The sequence below is a fragment of the Sinohyriopsis cumingii genome, chromosome 15, assembly GCF_028554795.1.
Source record: "Sinohyriopsis cumingii isolate HCF-2022 chromosome 15, ASM2855479v2, whole genome shotgun sequence".
Lineage (NCBI taxonomy): Eukaryota > Metazoa > Mollusca > Bivalvia > Unionida > Unionidae > Sinohyriopsis > Sinohyriopsis cumingii.
Genome location: NC_142975.1, coordinates 141,417,590 through 141,440,875, shown reverse-complemented (window position 1 = coordinate 141,440,875; position 23,286 = coordinate 141,417,590). Strand labels below are relative to the sequence as shown.

Here is a 23,286-nt window from a genome sequence, read left to right as displayed (position 1 = left end):
TAATAAAAATTAGCAGTATCAACAAGTTATCACTGAAAGGTATAGGATAACAAGAGTCATCTAGAGATGACATAACCCCCCACAACCAATTCCCAAGTTATCCAATGGTCCTGTACTCTCAATATATTCTCAACTGATATATGTACTATTGATGTTCAAGGCCATAACAAGTTTACATGTGTAAATGGCTTAATTTATTTTACTGCCTGTAAATGTTTACAAAACAATTAAATGACACAGTTTGATTTCAAATTTTGTCTTAATTCTTCTTAAGTATGTATGATTTCCAAAGAGAATGTGGCATGGCTATGAATTAGCTGGTTTTACTGCATGTGTGGGATACAATATCATGATGATCCTAAGGGAGTTCTACCTAATTTGTCAGATTTACCACAACTCACCAAGGACATGTGTTACAAAATGAATTTGTCTTAATAGGAGGTAAAATACATATAGCAAATACAAAAATCTTGAGTGAAGTACAGGATGCACAATGCCATTGTCTTACATAAAAAAAGTTGTCAGATGTACATTAAGCTTCCCCAATAGTTGGGGGAGGGGTGCAGTTTGTAATGATTTGAGTTAAAATGCATCATTTCAGTTACTGTATACACTATACACATTTACAAATTTTGGTAAATGTTGCAGTCTTACTGATGCTACATTTTGTTTCCATATTGTCTTAAAAAATGTTGAATGATGAAAATTCTAAGTATCAAAAGGCACCCCCATTGCAGTGGTCTCCCCATAGCCTATTACCATAACAGTACCACTATGCTGTCATTTTGGCCCATGACACTTTAGAATATGCTGCTACATTAAGCATTTGTGTTCTTACTCTTTTATGTTTTAAAATTAATCTTTTAAATAAATGCGGTCACTAACTCAATGCCCTATTACTCCAATGACATGCATTCTTACCTCTTCTTGGTTATTTCATTAAGATAGTCCAGGATAATTACTCACAAAGCTATTATCTATTGCACCTATCTTGCTCTTATTGCCAATGCATGACCTTTAGTGCTGATTCAACTTTGCACTGACAGAATCACATGACTGGCCAGTGATGATGGAACCTACTGGTAGCGTGTGTTATATATATCTTAGTAATTTCCACAACCAACAAAAAATGTGACAAAAATTACATTCTAAGTTAAGCAATCTTATAAAAAATGTAAAATTATCCAGTACTGAGCTGGTCCCAAGTAGGCTTGCTAAAATTTTGCTAAATTATGGTAAGGTCTACTTAGTTAGCAACAGGTGAGAAGGGGTGGGAGTGGTACAATTCCTTAGGCACTATTACAATATATTATTTTACCATAGTTATAGGAGTATTTTACACTGCAGACATTGAAGTGATGTAACTGAAACATTGTTAAAGGTATGTTACAAATCCAAAACACACACAATCTTTCTTCTGAATTGAATTTAATATATTAAGACTCTCTTTTGCCAACAAAATTATTTTCTGATGACTCACCTGGTTTTGAGATCACGATGTAACACCCTCCTGGTGTGCATGTAATGCACTGCCAAAATAAGCTGTATGAACCAGTCCATAATTGTTTTCTCATCGAATACTTCTTTCTTCTTCTTCATTTCATTAATCTTCATATCCAGATCACCTCCCTAAAGTAAGACATAATCTTGTACTTATATATTGATCTCTAAAGTAAGAAATAATCTTGTACTTAAATATTGCTCCTTAAAGCAAGAAATAATCTTGCACTTAAATATCAGTCCCTAAAGTAAGAAATAATCTTGTACTTAAATATCACTTCCTAAAATAAGAAATAATCGTGTACTTAAATATTGCTCCCTGAAGTAAGAAATAATCTTGTACTTAAATATCAGTCCCTAAAGTAAGAAATAATCTTGTACTTAAATATTGCTCCCTCAGTTTGCTCCCTGCTTTAATAAAAGATGACTCCAACTTTGAGCAAGACCATTCTAAAATTAGGATTTCTTGAGGACAAATGCTAATTGGTCTGGTTAGAAAAAATTAAGTTGCAACTAGGAATATGAGTACTGCATTTACCGTATATGCTGGGACACCATAAATTAATTTTGAAAGTAATTTTTTGTACACTTTATGTTCTGGAACACATTGGTTTTTTTAAGACATAAGTTATGGGACACATTTTAAATCATTCAAAAATGACATGTCATAAATTACACTCCAACTTAAATTTTATTTTGAAAAGTATAAAACTGTACTTGACACAAAACTCTTGAATCCACTGCAGCATCACCTAATCAACCCAACCCATCTCCTGCACACATCTGATCCAATTATTTGGTACTAGCAAAAAGACTGTCATTTGCACTCAAGAGAATGTTATTTTAATGATTTTTATTTGCAAGATACTATCATATAGTTGACCTGGATATAATAAAATCTTGGTTAGTTTGCACCTAACACCATGCCATGCGTGAATGGCACATGCCTCCAAGCAATCAGTTGATTATTTCCCTCTCGTGTGCGATTTTGTTGGATCCAGTTTTCAGTCAGATAACATATTCAAACCTGTGAGTACAACCAAACACAATATGTGATGAACATGGTGTCATGTGTTATCGGACATAAGCGACACATGCTACAGTATGAATGCCTATGCTACATATGAAGAGCTTGTGGATATATTTTTTTCTTTAATGCTCATGATGAAAATAGAAGAGGAATAAATGATAACAATACAAGGTTAGTTTCTTTCATTTTATTATCAAATAAACATTTTGTTTATCAATTTTATTGCAATGTGCAGGGTAGGGGGCAAGTTCAACACAAATTTATTTTGTTTCTTATGTCTTGCGACATATGACCTAAGTGAAAAAAGTTTCACCATAAGTTCTGGGACAGGAAAAAAATTCATTATTTTATCATGTCTCAATATATACGGTAAATATGGTAGATGACATGAATGCCCCATCAATATGCCAAAAGTGAAGTAACAAAGGTTCAATACGCAAGGGCAAACTTAAAATTGCCAGCAACATATATAACAAAAGTACAAATTAATTTAAGTATAAATCCACAAAATTCTTCAAAAGTTAAAAAGTAAAAATAAAATTTATGACCCAAAATCAACCTTTTAACTTTAACAGAATTAAAAATCCAATCTTCTGAAACAATGAAAGTAAAAATCAAACTTGATCTAGGTCTTATTAAAACTAAACCTCATACTAAAGTTCATAACAATCCATGAAGTTTTACAAAATACAATGAATTGATTTTTGTGTTTCATGCCATTTTTCAGCACATAATCGGCTACACATAATGGTCTGCATATCTGGTGGAGGAAGAACCTGGGAAAAACCCAAGAAGAGCCACTGACCCAAGAGAAGAAGCTGGTAAGCTTTCTCAAATGAGAACATAGTCCGAGTCTGAGACTCGAAACCTGCAAAGGTGAGATGTCAGTGATCTGTAAATTGGGCACCTTAGACCACTTGACCACCCCGAGGTCCCTTATGAATTAAAATAGACTATGTAATATAATAAAGGATATGGTCAGGAAATAAAAAGTAGTATGAAAAATATTCTTTAACTGTTCTAGTAAGGGAATTAAAAGCAGTATGAAGAATATTGCTTAACTGACATACATATCAACAAGTATACATTCACAGAATGGACAACTAATTGATGCAACATCTTGGTGAATGACAAACTTGCCAATATGATGTCTCATTAATCTGTAAACTCAACAATATTAAACTTCAATGAACAACAAACTCACTAGATACTGATTCTCCAACAGTATACAGTGAAAACAACATCTTGCAGGAAATCAGTTTAGCTCATATTTAAACAAGGTTTGAATATTTGCATTTAAACTATTTCCCTTTGCCAAAGAATTTAGACCAATATAACACGTTCAGAGCCAATAAACTGGGTACATTTTATATAATTATATGATAGTTACCCATTGCATGTCACATCGTAATGTTTTCTTCTCAGCCATCTTTTTGTTTAATTGGAAATAACAGCCTTGTGTTATCTTTTTGGCAAATTCATGGCAAAGAGGACATATTAAAAGAACTATACTGTTGTTATTGTTGTTGTAGGGTTTAACGCCACTTTTCAGCACACGATACGCTATACATGGTGGCCAGTTTTAATGGTGGAGGAAGAACCCAGCTATATTGTTAATATTTAATACGAGGAAGGAATAGGGATATTATAAATAATATATTATGATCAATTCAAAATATTGCAATATTTTCATGAATTTAGAATTTGTGGCAATATATTTTTCTTTGTTGGAGATTTTTTTAATTAGAGTTTTCAACAAATTTTCTGCAACTTTTTTAATATAACTCACCAACTTTTGATGAGATAAGCTGTCGAGTTCATTGTTCAGCCAGTCACAATGGTGGCATTACCTTATAGTAAGATGTTGCACTGGCATGTTTGTTGTAGAGGTTCCACATCACTGAGTTATCCATTCAGTTAGGATTCAGACACTTGTAGTTGACTTTAAAAACTGACTTGAAGCAATCGAGGAATTTTTAATCCAATCAGGGCTTTATGTTCTTCTGATGAATTATCATGTGTGTGACATTTTCTGGTCACCAAAACCAAGTGCAACTTGTTATGAAAGATTTTCAAGGCATGGCAATTAGTTATTAACTTGGCGTCACAAACTGAAATTCAATCCATTTAATGTAACTAGAGGATGACAAGTTGATCACATAATAATATACCTCACATCCCATGCATCCTACAGCTCTCTCTATGATTGAGACAAGTCAATAATAAAAACAAAAATACAATAAGTCTTCTAAAAAGCGTGTCAGGAAAATGATTCGTCATGGAACACTGAAAGATCACATGTGGCTGCATTCACAAAATGAGGTCATAAAGGGCAATAACTCTTACAAAACTCGAGGAGCACAAGGATCTGTCAATATGTCAATCTTTAGATGATGACCAAGTTTCACTTCAATCCACAACTGCAAGACAAGATGCATTAATAGGATTCTATCTTATTATAGCATTCACTTGCAAGAGAAAAAACTCAAACAAAACTGCATGAGCAAAGTGATCTCCCATAATTCATGTTTTCAAATGATGACCATAACATGTGCAAAGTTTAAAGATGGTTCATAAAGAACTGTAGATCTATGTATATATCCACAAGATTCTGTCATGCACCCAGTATGGATCCAAGTAAATATGGGCAATAATCATGCAGGAATTTAGTGACTTGTCAATGACTTGACTATGACCATAATCTTTACCTACCAAGTTTCATGGTAATCCATAAAAACTGGGATTACAGAGGTGCAGGTCTTAGAAAACATGAACAGAAAAATGTAACCAAGGGAAATGTTTTCTTGTGAAAAATTTCACCCACAGAGTGAAACTGGTATTCCTCAAAATTCTATATTTAATTTCTCTCTCTGTAAGATGTGGGTTGTTTGTTTTCTTTTAACTTGACTGCTCTTGTTTTTTATGAGTCCTAAAATAAATGAAGGAACACATTATTTTCGGTCTTTGTTAAAATTATAACACCACTTTTATTAATAAAAACAAACAGTGACTGATGAATTTAACAATCAGAACATGAAATCAAGGAGTGGTTGATAAACAAGTACTCTTTACCTCACAGTATTCTGTGACAATACAGAAGAATTCCCCATCGATAAAGCTGTCATGGAATTTGACAATACTTGGGTGATCTAATTTGGACAGAAGCCTAGCCTCGTGCATGGCATCCACCGACTCATCAGGTTGTAGATCGCCAACTGAAATCTCCTTCAAAACTTTCCTGTAATTTTAAGAATTCTTTACTGACTGTAATACAGGCAGAACGGCAAACCATAAGTATTCACTTATAAGTCAAGTCCAACTGCAAGCTACACAGACCCAGATCTGCCATCACATAATGTGCTGACAGATCTTGGTCTGTGCAGCTTGTTAGGAGTGATCAGTACAACAAAAAAATATACCCAGGTCTGCAAGCACATTATGTTACTGCAGATCAGGGTCTTTGTTGTTTGCAGTTTGGCTCAACTTATAAGCAAGCTGTATGTTTGGCTAGGACAAATGAAACTTGAATTAGGACAAGTATAATTTAAATCTGATCTTACCCATCACTATTGGCTTAAAGGACTGATATGTCTATTCAAATATTCAAATTTTACGGTGCTTTTTTAATTTCAGAAAGTGAACTAGTGTATGTATTACCAGTAGAAATAGTACTACCTTTTACAAAGCAGATCAACTAGTATATATGTATTATCAATAGAAATAATACTATCTTTTACAAAGCAAATCAACTAGCAAATATATTACCATCAGCAATTATACTACCTTTACAAAGCAGATCAACTAGCAAATATATTACCAGCAGAAATAATACTACCTTTTACAAAGCAGATCGACTAGCAAATGTATTACCATCAGCAATTATACAACCTTTATAAAGCAAATCAAGTAGCAAATGTATTACCAGTAGAAATAATACTACCATGAAAAAGCAGGTCAACTAGCAAATATATTACCAGCAGAAATAATACTACCTTTACAAAGCAGATCAACTAGCAAACGTATTATCAGTAGAAATTATACTACTTTTTACAAAGCAAATCAAAAAGTACATATATTATCAGCAGAAATAATAATACCTTTCATAAAACAGATCAACTACTGAATGTACTACCAGCAAAAATAATACTAACTTTTACAAAGCAGATCAACTTTCTTATCATTTTAGATTACAGCAGATATATGGAAGCTATATGGGCAGTTTCTTCAAGCAACCAATTATTTTCATGTAAATGAATTTTACCACAATCATGCCTGAATAGACTATAGATTTTTATAAATCAATATTCAGCCCTGAATAGTACTTATGATCTAGCAATCATAATATGAAGACTGCTATGCACAGTGTAGAATACTTTTAGGAGTCTCCCCTGATTTCCAGTCATATGGTAAAGGCTGCTGTGCACAGTGTAAAACAATTTCAGGTGTCTCTCTGATTTCCAGTCATATGGTAAAGGCTGCTATGCACAGTTTAAAACAATATCAAGTGTCTCCCCAGATTTCCAGTCATAAGGTAAAGGCTGCTGCACATGGTGTAAAACAATATCAAGCGTTCTCCAAGATTTCCAGTCATAGGGGAAATTGTTGTTGTTGTAGGGTTTAATGCCATTTTTTAGCACATGATAGGCTATACATGGCAGCCAGTATTAATGGTGGAGGAGGAACCTCGGAAAACCCCAGAAAGAACCACCGACCCATGAGAAGCTACTGGCAAGCTTTCTCACATACCCACATTAACTGAATCAGAGATTCGAACCCACACAGACAGAGGTGAGATGGCAGTGATCCGTAATGGAGAGCGCTTTAGACCACTCGGACACTCGGGGCCCTTCATAAGGGAAATAATGTCATGCTAAATGTTAAACAATTTCAGGAGTCTCCCAAGATTTCCAGTCATAAGGTTAAGACCGCTTTGCAAAGTGTACAACAATTTCAGGTGTTTTCCAAGATTTGCAATACATGTATTAACAAAAATTGCAGTATATACTTGTGCACAAGCTGCATAGACCCAAATCTACTGTCATATAATGTACTGCAGATATGGGTCCATGCAGTTTGTTAGCACAAATTAGTGGAACAGACAATACAGAACATGATCCACTGGCACAGCATGCAATAGTAGTGCAGGGTCTATGTTGATTGCAACTGGACCTGGATTGCAGTATTCTCTCGGGGACATATGAATTCCCCCTAAATTTAAGTAATTCCTATTTAAAAATGAGAAAACATTCAAAAATATTGCACATTCATTCTACCAGTGAGTGTAATAAAATTTGTAACATTCATTAATATAACAGAGCTAAATCTGACCAAGTTATGTGTCCGATGTTTTAGATCAACAGATAATCAAGTGCTTACTAAGTGACACATTGTAAAAGAGCAATTTAAATATTTGTTATTAAAAGCATCTTACAAACTGCTCATGGTGAGGTTGTACAAGGGCTGACATGCATTTTTGAGTATTTAGTGCCTATGTCTGATAAAAATAATGTGGCATCATTATCATAATACATGATCACTGCCACTGTACTGATAATGAAGACAACTACAATGACAACCACATGTACACACTTTTAAGTTGAATCAAACTGCAAAACAACAATGATCCTGATCTGCCTTCGACTAATGCACTTGCAGATCAGGGTCTCTGTTGTTTGTCTTACTGATTACATGTACTTCTAACAAACTGCATAGACCTAGATCTGCCGGTGCATTATGCAAAGGCAGATCTGGGTCTATGCAGTTTGAAGTTTAACTCATCTTATAATTGTGTATATACGGTATATAATGGTCATACCTCACAATCACAACTGCTGTGACAATAGTGAACATATACAACAGTTTATTCATCTACATTTATCACATTCACATTTGCTAATACATAATACTACGAGGTCTGTTTAATAATACTGTTCTCATATAAAATCTGACCCCTTAAAAAAGCTGAAAATCTCCCCTTACAAAATGTCTAGAGGTGTTACCCCCCTTAGAATGAATATTATGGAGAAATCATTGGGCTTTACACAAGTAAATATAGTAACAACAAAGGCTATATGAAACATACAATCTCACTTACAAATTGTACAATGTTTCTGACTAGCAAAAACTTGATCACTGAATATTAATCTTCATGGCAACCGGGTACAAAATCAACAGTGCTTTTCAGTTTAGTATGTGATCAATCTGTATTCATTCAATATATGGCTGCTGAGCCATTCCATTCAAAGGCACAGCTCTCATTATCTCTGAATTATTTTTCTGATCACCACCACCACCATTTTACAAGTACAGACACAGAATTCACTGTTCACTATCATCAATCAATCACACAATATTATTGACTAATGGGCAGGATTGTGAACCATGCACAGTAGGATTTGGCACTGAATTTATAACCATAATGTGATATATTGCAATACTTAATGAAATACTGAAATATTATTGTGATAACATGTATACTGAATTAAGATGAAACAGCAGATCTTTCTTATATTTTTTTTAACCAAATGATTGCAAACATTTACGAAATAATTAAAATGATTGCTAACAAAGAAACAAAAGATCATAAGATACAAAAAGCCCTTGTTGGTAGTTTCTTTGAACAAACCATTACTTAGAATCATTTCCAATTCCACCTTAAATTTTAATATTAAGGCCAAATAAAAAAGTAGGTTTGGTTCTGGTTACACTGAAAAGAAAATTTAGGTAGGTAGGTAGGTACAAAATTATTATTTTTCAAACCTGGATGGACTTAAATGAAGCATAAACTAGAAAATAAGCACAAATTGCATCCTAATTTTTAACTTTTATTGTCCAAAATAAAATGCAGGTTTAGCAGAAATAAAAGGTCAGTCAGGTTAGAAGAACCATACAAACTTTTTGGGGGCCTAATATATACTGCAAACATACAATGAATCTTCACAATCATTCTGCACCAGAATCAATAATGTTGTTGTTGTAGGGTTTAACGCCATTTTTCAGCACATAATAGGCTATACATGGCAGCCAGTACAAATGGTGGAGGAAGAACCCAGGAAAACCCCAAAAGAACCACCAACCCACAAGAAGCTACTGGCAAGCTTTCTCACATAGCCACATTGGCTGAATCAATAATACCAGGGTGCACAGGGACATAAGCTTCTAGGTCAAATATGCATTAAATTCACAAAGATGCACCATTTCTGCATATTATTCATTCCCATGACATTTCTCATTTACTACCAGGACACTCCCCCCTTTTTATATTCATCCATAGCCAATCTGCAGAATAGGTAAAGGTTGGACTTAAGTAAACAGGCTTGAAGCTAGCTTGACCAATTAACTGTTAATCCTTATCATTATAATTATGTCATGAGGCTACTCTAACATAATTTAAAGAAACCATGTTCTACTGAGTGTATATTTAAGCACCTGCAATTGAATGGCAAATAAGTTATGTCCTGTTTTGTTGTAACAGTGTTTAAATTAAACTGGTATGATGAGAATATAAATCATGAAAGTAAACAAAGCTTTTCCTGAGTTTGATCTGGACAATATTGTCAAATCATCAACATGCCATACTATTTAAGTACATGTGATGTCTACAGAGCACTACAATATCAGTAAGGTCTTTAAAAAAAAAGAAAAAAGAAAAGTATGCTGATACTACTGTTTTCATGTTTCAGAAAATGGACTTGTGATAAAAATGACATGAAATCCAACCAAAATAATAGGTGAAGGTTTCATTATACTGAAGATATCTGAATATCAATATCTAAAGCTTGTGTAAATTTATCTTGACAACAGTTCAAATCTGCAATCTCTGGCTACATGTATTTAGATACCGTACATGAACCAAGATTAATTCATCTTTTCTAAGGAGCCTATATTACATCCCACCTTTATTCCGTTGGTGCAGTTATTAAGGCATTTAACACTGTTTAATAATTAACAAGTTACGTATTTATTTTGAATGATTCATTTGTTTTCTTTGCACATATACTGCTTGGTATATTTTTCATTTGTTTGTTTTATTTAATGACAGTAATTCACATTTCTAAATACAATACAGTGTAATGCCAGGTGTTTATTCATGTTAGTATGTTTGGTGGAAATCGAGGTGATCATTCTTGGGACTGAAACTCACTGTTGTTTATTTTTTATTTCTAATGCTGCTGTAGGTTTACAAAATATAAATTTACTTGTATAATGTTTAAACTTTACATTCTTTTTACAGAAAATATTTTCTTTTAGTGTGAATTCAATTCTTAAAATAAAGAACATGTGCTTTTCCTTTTCCTTTTTATAATTGAAAGTGATAGACCCCTGATTTTATGCCATGATCTGTCAGAAATAGGATGGGGACTCCAGGGATCCTTGAGTGAAGAGTCCTGAACTCCTCATCCTGGATTTCTGTTGACAAACCTGTAATGCCTGACCATTCTATATATTAAAAAAAATATGCTGCACATAGGTTACTTTCGTCATGGTTTCTGTTTTCAATAGGACACTCACATGCTATGAAACTATCCCCAGGTACCTGTGGTCATACTCAACAATGCTTAACAAATAAGTCACCTTGTACCTTAAAGTCAAGGTCGATAAGTGATCAATGTCAACAAAGTAAATATTTATTATTACTGATGTAATGGGGGCTTCTCATGAATGAAGATTCACCTTTATGGACTGTTTCAGTACATTTATTCAGAATTGGCATGTGTCAATCAGAATATTCTCAAATGAGAAAAGGTTGCTGATATTCATTTTATGAAATAATAGTTTCATGGAATATTTTTCAAATGTTATGTCAATGTCATATTATTATGGTATCATCAAATAACACTGTGATATTAGAATCACCAAATTTATTCCATTATTGACTGATATTTAATATCATTATTAAGATAGTAACTGATACTAAGATTTAAATTTGTTATGGTGTTATTAACATAAAACTAGATGTGTCAAATTAAAACATCATATGATAATGGCACTGATCAATATGACACCTTTGTGCAGCCTTTATTTTTCAACTTACAGCTCAGTTCCATCTTTCAGTTTGTTCCGCAGGTCTTTACATAAATATGCAGTGCCAAAGTTTCCTTTTCCAAGCTTCTTCACAATCTCATATCTGTTGGCCAGAACTCTTGGCTTTTTCTCTTTATCTTTTTTCGGTGCCATTATCTCAGTCCTCAAGTAAAAAACATTTCATCTGTAATTACAGACCAGTCGATTCAACTTCTGTCTTTATATTAACATACAGGTCGCTTTAAATATCTTCCTCAACAGTTTGAAATACTTTCACATATTTTTTTTACATGTTCATGGGACTAAGAACAATAAAAATGTTAGTGGCAATGTCCTGACATTGAAATAAAACATTAAACTTGTATCTGTTTAGACTTTTATGCCTATTTGTCAGAAAATTATAACAATTTGTTAATGCTTCTTGATAACATTAGTGCAACATTACAGTGAATCTATGTGCAATTTCACATTGATTTTAAATCAATATTTAAATGTCTATAACAAATACATTTAACTGAAAGCTTCAAATTTTACACAGCTGCCTATAAATAAATCCAGAATATATCCGTGTTTTGTCCTCAGGAATATTTGGAACATCGGGTCAGAAGTCAGCCATATTAGCGTCCTTTGTTACCAAGCCCTCGCAGTTCGTGTGCCATCATTTTGATGGGTATTGGCTTACATTAGTAAGAGAATCAGAGTTCTCTCTTCTTCGCGTGATGTAATTGCCTTTAATTTAAAATCATGCCAAAAAGAAAACTGTGTGCAAAAATAACGCCAGGCAGACAAGCATACGCAACAGTTTTACAACGGAAGTCGCGGTGACCTGCGGACTATTATGTGCTCCAACTACCAATCACCGCGACGGGTGCGGAGAATACTTCAAAATCAAATACATGGACTTGGACTTTTTTTTAACGTAACTTTAACAATTTTTCAGCCATATCGCTACGATGTCTGCAGTGTGGCAGTTTATAGTGATGTCTAGCACTGGGGCATCATGCCGCAGACATGTAGCACGATGTCCCACCCAGTCACATTATCCTGACACCAGGCCGACCAGTCCTAACACTAACCTCTTAATGCTGAGCGCCAAGCGAGGCAGCTGTTAGTAGTACCATTTTTGTAAGTCTCTGGTATGACTCGGCCGGGGATCGAACCCCCGACCTCTGTCATATATATATATATATATATATATATATATATATATATATATATATATATATATATATATATATTAAAATAACAATAATCAGTTAAATCAAGATCATTTTTGAATTAGTTTTCTTGGAGGTATCATTTTTTAAAAATAAAAAGTAAAAGACCGATATTTTAATTTAAAACAAGCAAATATGCAATACTATATTTCTCTCTCTGTACTTGACATATCTCAGATTAAATAACTAGTCGTTCAAATACAGTTGATACGCAACATTCTGAGCTAACAAGAGATAATCAGGATAAATAAATGGGCGGTAAAGAGAAAAAGAAAGAAAAGAACATACAGACAAACAGAAATGTATGTATACACAGAAGAAAAAAAAGGACAGTTCATTTTAATAATTTATCTGGAGAAACAAATAGCAACTGTTTTCGTAATTAGTTTTTTCTGTATGCTTTTTCTTAGGGATAAACTTGCGGTTTACAAGGATCTACTTCCTTTCCCTGAGAGTAACAATCTCCAGCTCTTGAGAAGTAGTTGTCAGCTGCTACACATGTTAACAAAAAATAATAATATAAAATGGTTTCTCTTTATGTATGTGAACTCTCGAAAGAACTGCTCGATCGACAATTACTTCTTCTCCACTCTCCATACAAAATAAGACAATAAAAGATTAATCTTACATTTCTGAATCGTCAATTTATCGAGAATATCTAAGAAGCTTTGTGAAAATAAAGGCATCTGTTGTGTTTTTTGTTGTTGTTGTTTTTGTGGGGGTTTGTTTTCTTCCATTTTGTTATACTGTTTCTTTGTGAATTTCATTTCATTTAACAGAAGCACTTATTGAATGAGGACGCTCGTAATTCCAAACTCCTCTAATCCGAATATCACGCTACCCGAACACAACCGGGCACGGAATTTGTTAATTATTTTACACGTATTTTTATCCGACTTCTTTGTTATCCAAACGAAACAATGGAAACAATTTTCTGACCATTGTGGTTTCACTGTAGAAGGAGTACGACATGTACATAGAGCACAGTGGTTAGAAACGAAAAAAAATTCCAGGCGACAACTGTTTCTTCTACCTTTTGTTGGGCTAGTTTTCATTTTGTTCCTCCTCTCAACTGCAGCCATGCAATAACTCCTTGGGAGCTTTCGTTCATTTTTAATTATTTCTTATCATCAAAAATGTTTGAACTATGCGTGCATGTTTAATACATAAAAATAAATAAATGTATGTTTAGGGACTAACGGATCTAATGCAAATTAAGTAGCATGTTGTCTCTATAATACGTAGTCCGTAATTTGGTACCAATAAGGTATAACAATTTTTTTTTTAAACTTTTGTTTTACATTATCGAATAAAAGCTTTCATAAATGGACTAAATATTTGCAAACAGTGTAGCCTTTTAAACTCTTAGCACAACTGAAATTCGACCCAAAGGAAATAAATGTATGCCTTAAAGCATACCGTTCTCTCGACTATATAAAACAACACATATACACTTGTTAAGTGCACACCTATTATGATGCTATATATGTTTCGTCTCAATATGTTATTCTAACCGTCTTACAATACAGCGCACAAAAGCCATGGGGATATTAAGCCAACGCATGTGTATCGTTCTGGTAGAAATCTTACTCCTGTTTAGCCAGGATGCAAGGGCTAAAGTGCATCGGAGAGACGTTGACTACGCGAAACTAGCCCAGACTCTCCTGGAGATGGCTAAAGGAACGTCCGATAGAACAGACAGCAAAAATGATACCAAAATTTCTAAGGAGGTAGAAAATCGTCCAGAGGGAGATAAAATAATTATAGAAAACCTACAGAAAGAAATACAGCAGGAACGACAAGAAAGAGAAAGGTTGGATACAAGATTTATCGCTTTACAGAAGGGGTTAGTAATAGAAAAGTCGCTTCGCAAGGATGTGCAGAAATCCGTTTTGCATTCTTTGAAGGAAGATATAAAAGAGGCAATAGATTTGTCTAATAAGACTGTCATGCTTCTTAATCACAAGATAGAAGCCATAAAAAAAGAAGCTGAGAACAGTCAAAATAAATTTCGAGATGAGGTGCGAGGGTCCTTGGAAAAGTTAAACGGAACCGTTGGTCGAATTATCGAGGAGAAATTGACTGTGTCCGATGATTCAGATTTTGAAGGTCTGTCGGTTCAACTGGTCAATAAATTGGGTCCATTCTTGAACTGGATGAACAAGACTTCACAGTTAAAAGGAATCGGAAGCTCTTGCAAGGATAACGCGGACTGCTGGGTCAACAAAGCCGAGTGTCGTGAAAGCAAGTGCTATTGTGAGCCTGGACGAAGTTACTACCCAGAAAACTGGACCTGCGTAAGAACTTGCACTGAGTATGGTCGCTCTTTTCAGAAGGTCGTCGGCTACTACATAGTGGGACACAATGAAGCAGTGCTGAAAAACATCGGCGAGGAAGACTGTAAATCGGCGTGTTTCTCTGCCACTCTCTTCGCGTGCATTACTATCGATTACTTTCCAAAAGAAATGGAGTGTTATTTGCAATCTGTCACTAAACTGGAGGTGAAGGAAACATCATGGGGTCAGCATCGCAGTGGAGTGTCGTATCACTTTCAGAGAGACTGTGCATAATACCTTCTCGATATCAAGTATTCCGTTCATACACTTTTTTTTATCTATCTCACGAGAAAAAAATATTTTTTTCAACATGGACTACACGTTTTGTTTCATCCTATTTCAGGTATTATAAACTATACATCAGTGACACTTTTTTAAATGTTTAAAATATTGTGCTTTATTTTTCTGTTGACACATTCTCGAAAGCAGCATGTTATCCATTAACAAAAGGCCAATAGAAGACAACTCTCTATCGGGTACGTGGAAACCAAAACTCTAGAGAGGAATCACGAATCTCACGATGAACAAAAATGAATAGCGTTACGATGAAAACTCTAGCGTTATGACGAGGACTCTAGCGCTGTGATGAAGACCCTGACGTTCAACAGTCTTTAAAGTCCTGTTGGATATATTATTTTTTTATTAATCCTTATAACATATCATACCCTGTGTAATTTCTCTAAGGTATTGTACACTAGTTATCCAAGTATTTAGGGCATGTGTCTAAATGTCGTCGTGTATATAAAACTCTATGCAGAGTATAAGGGACTTGTTTTATGAGTTTAAAAGTAGAAGTCTCAGATGTTATGCTGTTGTGGGTTTAACGCCATTTTTCAACAAACGACAGGCTATACATGGCAGCCAGTATATCTGGATGATGAAGAACCCTGGAAAATCCCTGTGTGAACAACCGACTAAAGGGAAGCTACTGGCGAGCTTTCTCACATACCCACGTTACCGCGCCCGAGACGCGAACCCATGCAGAGTTGAGATATTTATCAGACTGTAAAGGCGATCGCCTAGAAAAACTCCGCCATCCGTGGCCACACCTCTGGTTGAATGTAAAAGAAAGATCCGATTAAGATCGTCAATCGTATAAGCAAAGTTTTATGACGTCCCATTACGATCAGTGTAGACTCGGGCCTGTAATTCGTCAGAACTTTCTTTTTTGATTTAGAACTTGAGACTTGTTGCCAAACAGTTATTCAGGACATTACTTGTGTAACGCTGCGTTTGATTGGCTAAGACTGAATAATCAAATCTATACCTCGGGGGTTCTTCATCTCCAAGTCGGGCGTTTATAAAACTTCTAGACAAACAAGTAGGTCTTCGTTTTTTTTTTCTCTCCCTGACATGAAGTTTTTAGTCTCCTTTCAATTCGGACTATCGGCCAATCGCTAGTAATTAATACATTTAGTTTGACTAACCTTTGTATGCGGATGGTAAGTAAAATCCCTCTTCTTTTGACCAATAGCAATGGATCCGTCAAAACTCACTTTTTTGAAAGTATTGATCCCAGTCAAAACTGAATATCCATCGGTTATTCATATTGTGTTTTAAATTGCTGACGCATGTTTGGAAGGCAGCATAATCCCAATGCAAGAGTAACGCGTGGAATTCCTTGACGGTCTCCACACCTTGCTCTTGCCTTGGGTTGATGCTGCCTTCCACGCATGCGTCAGCAATTTAAATTTAGGTTCTTTTAGGCCATCGAAGATGGGCTGACATCGAAACCACGACCCTAAGATTCTGTATTCCCACTTACGCAAATGAGTCGCTCTTAGGCAGTAAAATACAAACGTGATGTGAGAGCACAGAAAACGTGTTTTATGTGGTGTGCGCAAGGGATTTTAGCAGCAATAAGAACAACAACAACAACAACAACAATAATAATAATAATAATAATAATAAATTATGTGAATGCATCCTAATAGCTGAATAACTGTACATACTACAATGTTTGAGAAACGGGGCGAAATGCCCCGCCCCCAAACAATAAGAGTAACTCGAAGGGACTGACGCTCCGAACAGATTTAAAATAAACTGAGGAAAAGAATATTTCTTCTTTGTAACTGATTAGTGTTGAAAACGTCTCTGATATCTTCTTGAACGATAATTTTTTTTTTAAACTAAGGCAATCATACACTTTTCAATGTGAACAAAAAATATCATAACTAGTCTCTTCGTGATAACTTCTTGTCGATATGATTTTCCTTTTAGGAGGATAAGTAATTAAAAAAAATATGGCGGCCATGGTGGCCATACTGGATATCACATCGGCACGATTTTCATACAGTACCAAGTAGACACTGAAATAAGTATTCAGGCAAAGATCCAGTGTTGATATGACTCTCCGTCTAGGAGGAGTATCAATAAGATTTTCAACATGGCCTCTGTGGCGACCATTGAATATCATATAAGCATATTTTTAAAGAGACAATTAAACATTATATGAAGTCTTCTGGTGAAAAATCAATGCTGTTATGACTTTCAATTCAGGAGGAGCGGCTATAACAAGATTCGTTTGATGGTCGCTTGAAACTGGGATGAATGTGTGAGTCAAGTTTCACGGCATGCCTCCAAGTGTGTTATGAGGAGTGGCGACAATAAACTTGTGATAACGGACGAACGAACTTCGGATAACAAGCCATAACATAAACTCTTCTGGTATATAACATGTAGAAAGAGCTACAATAGCATATTCATTGGTGTGCGACAAGTAGCTCATTGTTGCCTCCTTTGGCATACGACGAATACTTTCCTCTGCGATCAGATGTAATGATTTTACATGCAATAGTGTAAACAGAAAAGAGCTACGTTAAAAAATCTGTACGTCAACACATACAATCAACGTCGGAAACGTCACACATATGCCCGGTCGATACTTCGCTGGCAAAACAATAATGGCTCTTCAATGATGAGGTTAAATTTTCAAAAAGACACTTCTGCCTTCACAGAAAAACGCGTTTTAATTAGTGGTTATCTTCGAGTATACTCATGAACCACTTGGAGGCATGCCGTGAAACTTTACTCACACATTCATCCCAGTTTCAAGCGACCATCATGCAAATCTTGTTTTAATGCCGCTTCTCCTGAAGTGAAAGTCACAACAGCATGGATTTTTCACCAGAAGACTTCCTATAATGTTTAACTGTCTCTTCAACCCCGCCCCCCCCCCCCCCAAACATTGCCAATATGATATTCAATATGTAAGGGAGTTTAAAGTAACTAAATATACAATATATCAAACTTTATCCGATTTCATTAGAAAGCAGAAGGGCAACTGTGATGGCAGCCTCACAGAGTCACATGCGACCTTGATCTTAAAGATCCCCTACCAACATCTTTGTGGTATGCAACACACCTTTAAACGAGTATTGTTATGTACATTTGATTTAATTTAATTCTCTGTTTTTAAGTTTTATTTTTTTTTTTTTAATTTCATTACATGTCAATATAATGTAATTTTGTTTACTAGGAATTTGATATTTTCCAGAAAATTCGGTTTGACCTGAATCTTTTCATACATACCTAATAATAGAAACACTGTTTCTATTTTTGACTTAGTTCCTGGCCTTGATTGGGGGTCAAGTAAACAACTATTTTTATTCATTTTTGGTGTGTGAATGGTGGTGGTGAAATCGAGGCTGTACTGTGCTACGTGCCATTAGACTTGTAGATACCTTCTAAATCATTCGAGAATGTAGTCGCGTGACCCCCATCCGGGAATCTGTTTTGCGTCTAGAGTTACTGTCTAACCTTCGTTTATAGACATTTTTCTCAGTTGGGGCTTTTACTTTGCACTGGAAAGTGTCTGTTGTGACAGTTTGGAGTTATATTTTAATTTTTATTCAAATTATTTGGGTTCTAAAAGAATAATTCCTTTGCCTGGAAATATTTGAGTGCTCATACAGAATTCTTGGACAAAGACATTTATTTCAATTTAATTCGGAATTCAAACACCTGAATATTACTTTATGTGTTTCACAAAGGACTGTACACACCAGCTCTATACTGGCTGCAGTATATGTCATCGTCTTCAATTTTGGATTTTTCGTCGGGACTCGCACTTGAATTCATTTGAACATTTCATTACTGGGACTTCTAAAGTTTAATTCGTGGATTATTCTTTAATTTTTTTTGAGGGGGGGGGATTTGATCCTTAAAACAGTAAGTTCTTATTTTTTTTCATTTTTACAGTATTTTTCCAAGGAAATAAATTATTTGTTACATTTTTCAAAGCTTGTTGTTTTCACTCTTTATTTTGTTGCTGTTTATTAAAGCCTAAGCACCTAACATAAGAATGGGGGGCTCGTCCGGGATTTTTAAATTTTGGCTAATATATTTCAGAAAACGTTTTTTTTTTTTTTTTGCAAATTTGAATTTCCCTAGTTTTTCAAATCTTTAGTGAAATCGGCAAGCTTTTTCTAAAATGTCACCAGAAGTGGAAATCTTTCTTTCAAGTACTAGCCAGGACCAATTGGACCTTTTCAAAAAAGATGAATTAAGTCAACTTGCCCGAAAATATGATCTTACTGAGGTAAAGGCTTCCGTAACGAAGCAAGAAATAAAAAAATATTATGGTCCAGTACTTGGCTGAAAAGAATGTTTTGGATAAAAGTGCTTTGGTTTCGATCAGCAAGTCTGTATCAGACTCTGACATAAAAGTAAGTGAATTAGAATTAAAATACAAGATGGAAGTGGAGGTGAGGAAGCTGGAACTTCAGAAAGATAGAGAAGAAAAACAAATGCAGTTGCAATTGGAGAAACATAAGAGCAAATGCATTTACAATCGGAAGAAAGAGAGAAAGAAAGACAAATGCAGTTACAAAAATAAAAAATACAGTTACAGAAAGAGCAAATGCATTTAAAATCCGAAAAAGAGGAGAGAGAGAGAGAGTGAGAGATACGGATGCAAAGTGAGAAGGAAGAGAGGGAATAGCAATGTAAAATAAAAGAAATGGAACTTGCAAGTGAAAAGCACATTCCCACTTCAAATACAAATTTAAGTTTTGATGTTGCAAAGAATATCAGGTTAGTGGCCCCTTTCAGAGAAAGAGAAGTAGACAAATATTTTACACGTTTTCAAAAAGTTGCTGAAAATCTGAAATGGCCAAAGGAGCATTGGACTCAATTATTACAATGTGTACTCACTGAAAAAGCTAGTGATATTTACAATCAAATGTCAGTTCAACAAAGTGGTGACTATGACACGGTCAAAGAATGCATCTTAAAGAGTTATGAGTTAGTCCCTGAAGCTTATCGGCAAAAATTCAGAAACTATAAATAAAAGAAGCTGGACAAGCTCATTTCGAATTTGCTAGAGAAAAAGAGCAGTTATTTGATAGATGGTGCTTAGCCAAGAAAGTTGAACAAGATTAATTAAGTCTCAGACAACTCATATTGGTTGAAGAGTTCAAGAACTGTTTCCATAGTGACATTAGGATGTATGTTGATGAGCATAAGGTCGAAACCTTGGAAAATACTGCTCGTGCTGCTGATGAGTATCCTTTAGCTGATAAAGTTTCTTTTGTAAATAAGGTTTCCACTCAACAGTTTTCTGGCAGATATGTATTTCAGCCTAATACAAGCCCTTCTAAATCTCAAACTGGCACAACTTCTAAAAACCAAGCTTCAGATAAGCTTGACCAAAGATCATTGTCTCTTCCTACGTGTACCTATTGAAAGAAGAAAGGACACATTATTTCTGATTACTACAAACTGAAAAATAGGCATCAGAATCAAGACAGACCTATTCCCAATGCTCTTATTTCTAAGAGGTCAAGGTCACGGTCATATATTGAAAGCAATACATTTGTTGGGTCTAATAAACTCCAGTCTGAGTTTATTACGGAGAATTGTGAACCATTCAAATCGATGGGTTCTATATCACTCGTGGGTGATTGGGCTAATCATATCTCTTTTAAAATTTTAAGGGACACAGGAATTTCTCAGAGTCTTTTATTGTCAGCTACTTTGCCTTTTTCTGAGAAGTCTTCTTCTAATGAGAGTTTTCTTATTCATGGAGTAGAGTGCGGCTTTACTAATGTTCCTCTCCATTGTGTAAATTTGTCATCAAACTTATTCTCAGGTCTCGTGACAGTCGGCTCAGTGTATGTTTTACCCGTTGATGGCATTCATTTATTACTAGGCAACGACCTAGCTGGAGACAAGGTTTTGGCTAATCCACTTGTAACTGACAAGCCTTTTTTGGATCAGAAAGTCGATCCAATTGAAAAAGAATTCCCTGATTTATTCCCAGCTTGTGCAGTTACTAGAGCTATGGCAAATTAAGCTCTTAAGAATGATGTAGATAAGGAAAGTATTCCTTTAGCTGACACATGTATTGGTCAGGCTTTTGATGCGGTCACTTTCATTCCTTTTTTGGATCAAACAGAAGGTACTGATTACAGTGATCCTCTATTAACTACTCATTCTCTTTATTTTAATCAGAGTGACAATCGACAATCACTTGTCGTCTAACAGGAAAAAGACCCTGAGATCTGCTGTTTGTTTCAAAAGGCAATTAATAAAACTGAAGCCACTGAAGTTCCTGTCTGTTATTTCATTAAAAAATGGAATTCTTATGAGAAAATGGAGACCTCCCGAGGTATCTGATGGTGATGAGTAGTTAGTGAACTATCAAACTGTAGTTCCCAAACCTTATAGAAAGGAAATACTTAGTCTGTCCCATGAAACTCCTCTGGCTGGTCATTTATGGATTAATAAGACTTATCACAAGATCTTGACTCACTTCTATTGGCCTAGAATCAAAAGTGTTGGTAAAATACTGTAGATCTTGTCACACTTGTCAGATGGTAGGAAAACCCAATCAGAAAATACCTAAGGCTCATCTGCAACCTATTGCTGCCTTTGACGAACCATTTAGTAGAATTATAGTAGGTTGTGTTGGTCCCTTACATAAGACCAAGTCAGGTAACCAACACTTGTTGACCATAACGTGTGCGTCAACAAGGTTTCCAGAGGCAATTCCTTTGAGGAATATTAAATCTTTGATAAAGATTTTTACTCAGTTTGGCCTTCCCAAACCTGTCTAATCTGGTCACGGGTTAGATTTTAGGTCTGTAACGTTCCAGCTGAGTATGCTTGAATTTGGCATTCAACAGTTCAAGTTAAAAGTGAAATAATGGATTGACAGAACCACAATGGAGAGATCTTTTGAGTTCTGTCTTTCTTGCTCATTCTTCAAAATTGACTTCAGATTAGATATTACGGCCCCTACAAAATGAGGGAGAAAATGAATGACTTAGATTATAATATTAGTGCTCCTGTGATCTAAATAATTATAGGAGCACCAGTATATTGAAAGATATAGCCAGGTTAAACATGCAATTAATTTAGTTGTACCTGTCCCACTCAGTGAAGGTTTAAGTGAAGGAATATCATCGGATTCGACTGATATTGGAGTGACAAATCTTCGGAATTCAGAAATTATGAAAGATCTTGACCAGAAACTTTCACATTTATAAAAGTAAGAAAGAAATGAACTTAAACGGTTATTATTTGAATATGAGCACTTATTTCCAGATGTTCCTACAAGGACAAACAAAGTTTTCAGTGACGTTGAAATTGTAAATTCCAAACCTGTGAAACACCACCTGTACAGGATGAACCCTCTCAAACAGGAATACTTGAAAAAAGAAATTCAATATTTGCCGGAGAATGATTTTATAGAGCCCAGTAAAAGTGATTAGAGTTCACAATGCATACTTGTTCCAAAACCAGATAAAAATGTACACATCAGCTCTATACTGGCTACAGTATATGTCATCGCCTTCAATTTTGGATTTTTTGTCGGGACTTGAATTTAAATTCATTTGAACATTTCATTACTAGGACTTCTAAAATTTAATTCGTGGATTATTCTTGGATTATTTTTTAATTTGATTCTTAAAACCGTAAGTTCTTATTTTTTAATTTATAGAGGATTTTTCCAGCGAAATAAATTATTTGTTAAATTTTTCAAAGCTTGTTGTTTTCACTCTTTCTTTTGTTACTGTTTATTATAGCTTAAACACACAACATAAGAGTATGTATAGCTGTACCAATTTTTATCCCTTCATTTGCAACAACTATTAGATAAAAACTGAAAAGGGGAAGGTGTAATGGAAAATACAACATACAAACACCATGACATTAACCTTGAAGACCCCTAATG

The 23,286-nt window shown here is 34.9% G+C and overlaps 2 protein-coding genes across 7 annotated transcripts in view; one reads left to right on the top strand and one right to left on the bottom strand.

Moving 5' to 3' along the window:
* The window catches only part of LOC149782931 (serine/threonine-protein kinase Nek11-like), a 71,633-nt gene extending 51,466 nt beyond the window's left edge, over nucleotides 1–20,167 (bottom strand). Inside the window, exons 1-4 of one of the 6 annotated variants that reach the window (XR_016414475.1) lie at nucleotides 16,535–20,167; nucleotides 11,565–11,717; nucleotides 5,603–5,768; nucleotides 1,481–1,629 (exon numbers count right to left, since the gene is read on the bottom strand). Coding sequence is in view for 5 of the 6 variants with exons in the window: in XM_089934488.1 (XP_089790614.1) it covers nucleotides 1,481–1,629; nucleotides 5,603–5,768; nucleotides 11,565–11,707 (458 nt within the window). In the remaining variant the exon portion in view is untranslated. Of the gene's footprint in view, nucleotides 1–1,480; nucleotides 1,630–5,602; nucleotides 5,769–11,564; nucleotides 11,739–16,534 lie in introns of all 6 variants that reach the window. The other 5 variants (XM_089934488.1, XM_089934487.1, XM_089934489.1 and 2 more) reach the window with 5 other exon arrangements.
* On the top strand, nucleotides 14,177–16,428 carry LOC149782932 (uncharacterized). The gene has a single exon (XM_089934493.1). The coding sequence runs from the start codon at nucleotides 14,313–14,315 to the stop codon at nucleotides 15,339–15,341; it is 1,029 nt and encodes a 342-aa protein (XP_089790619.1). The 5' UTR covers nucleotides 14,177–14,312; the 3' UTR covers nucleotides 15,342–16,428.
* Nucleotides 20,168–23,286: the final 3,119 nt, after the last annotated feature.

Bases quoted from the DNA above. Each gene is read 5' to 3' on its own strand.
- LOC149782932 (XM_089934493.1), top strand. From the start codon at position 14,313: ATGGGGATATTAAGCCAACGCATGTGTATCGTTCTGGTAGAAATCTTA.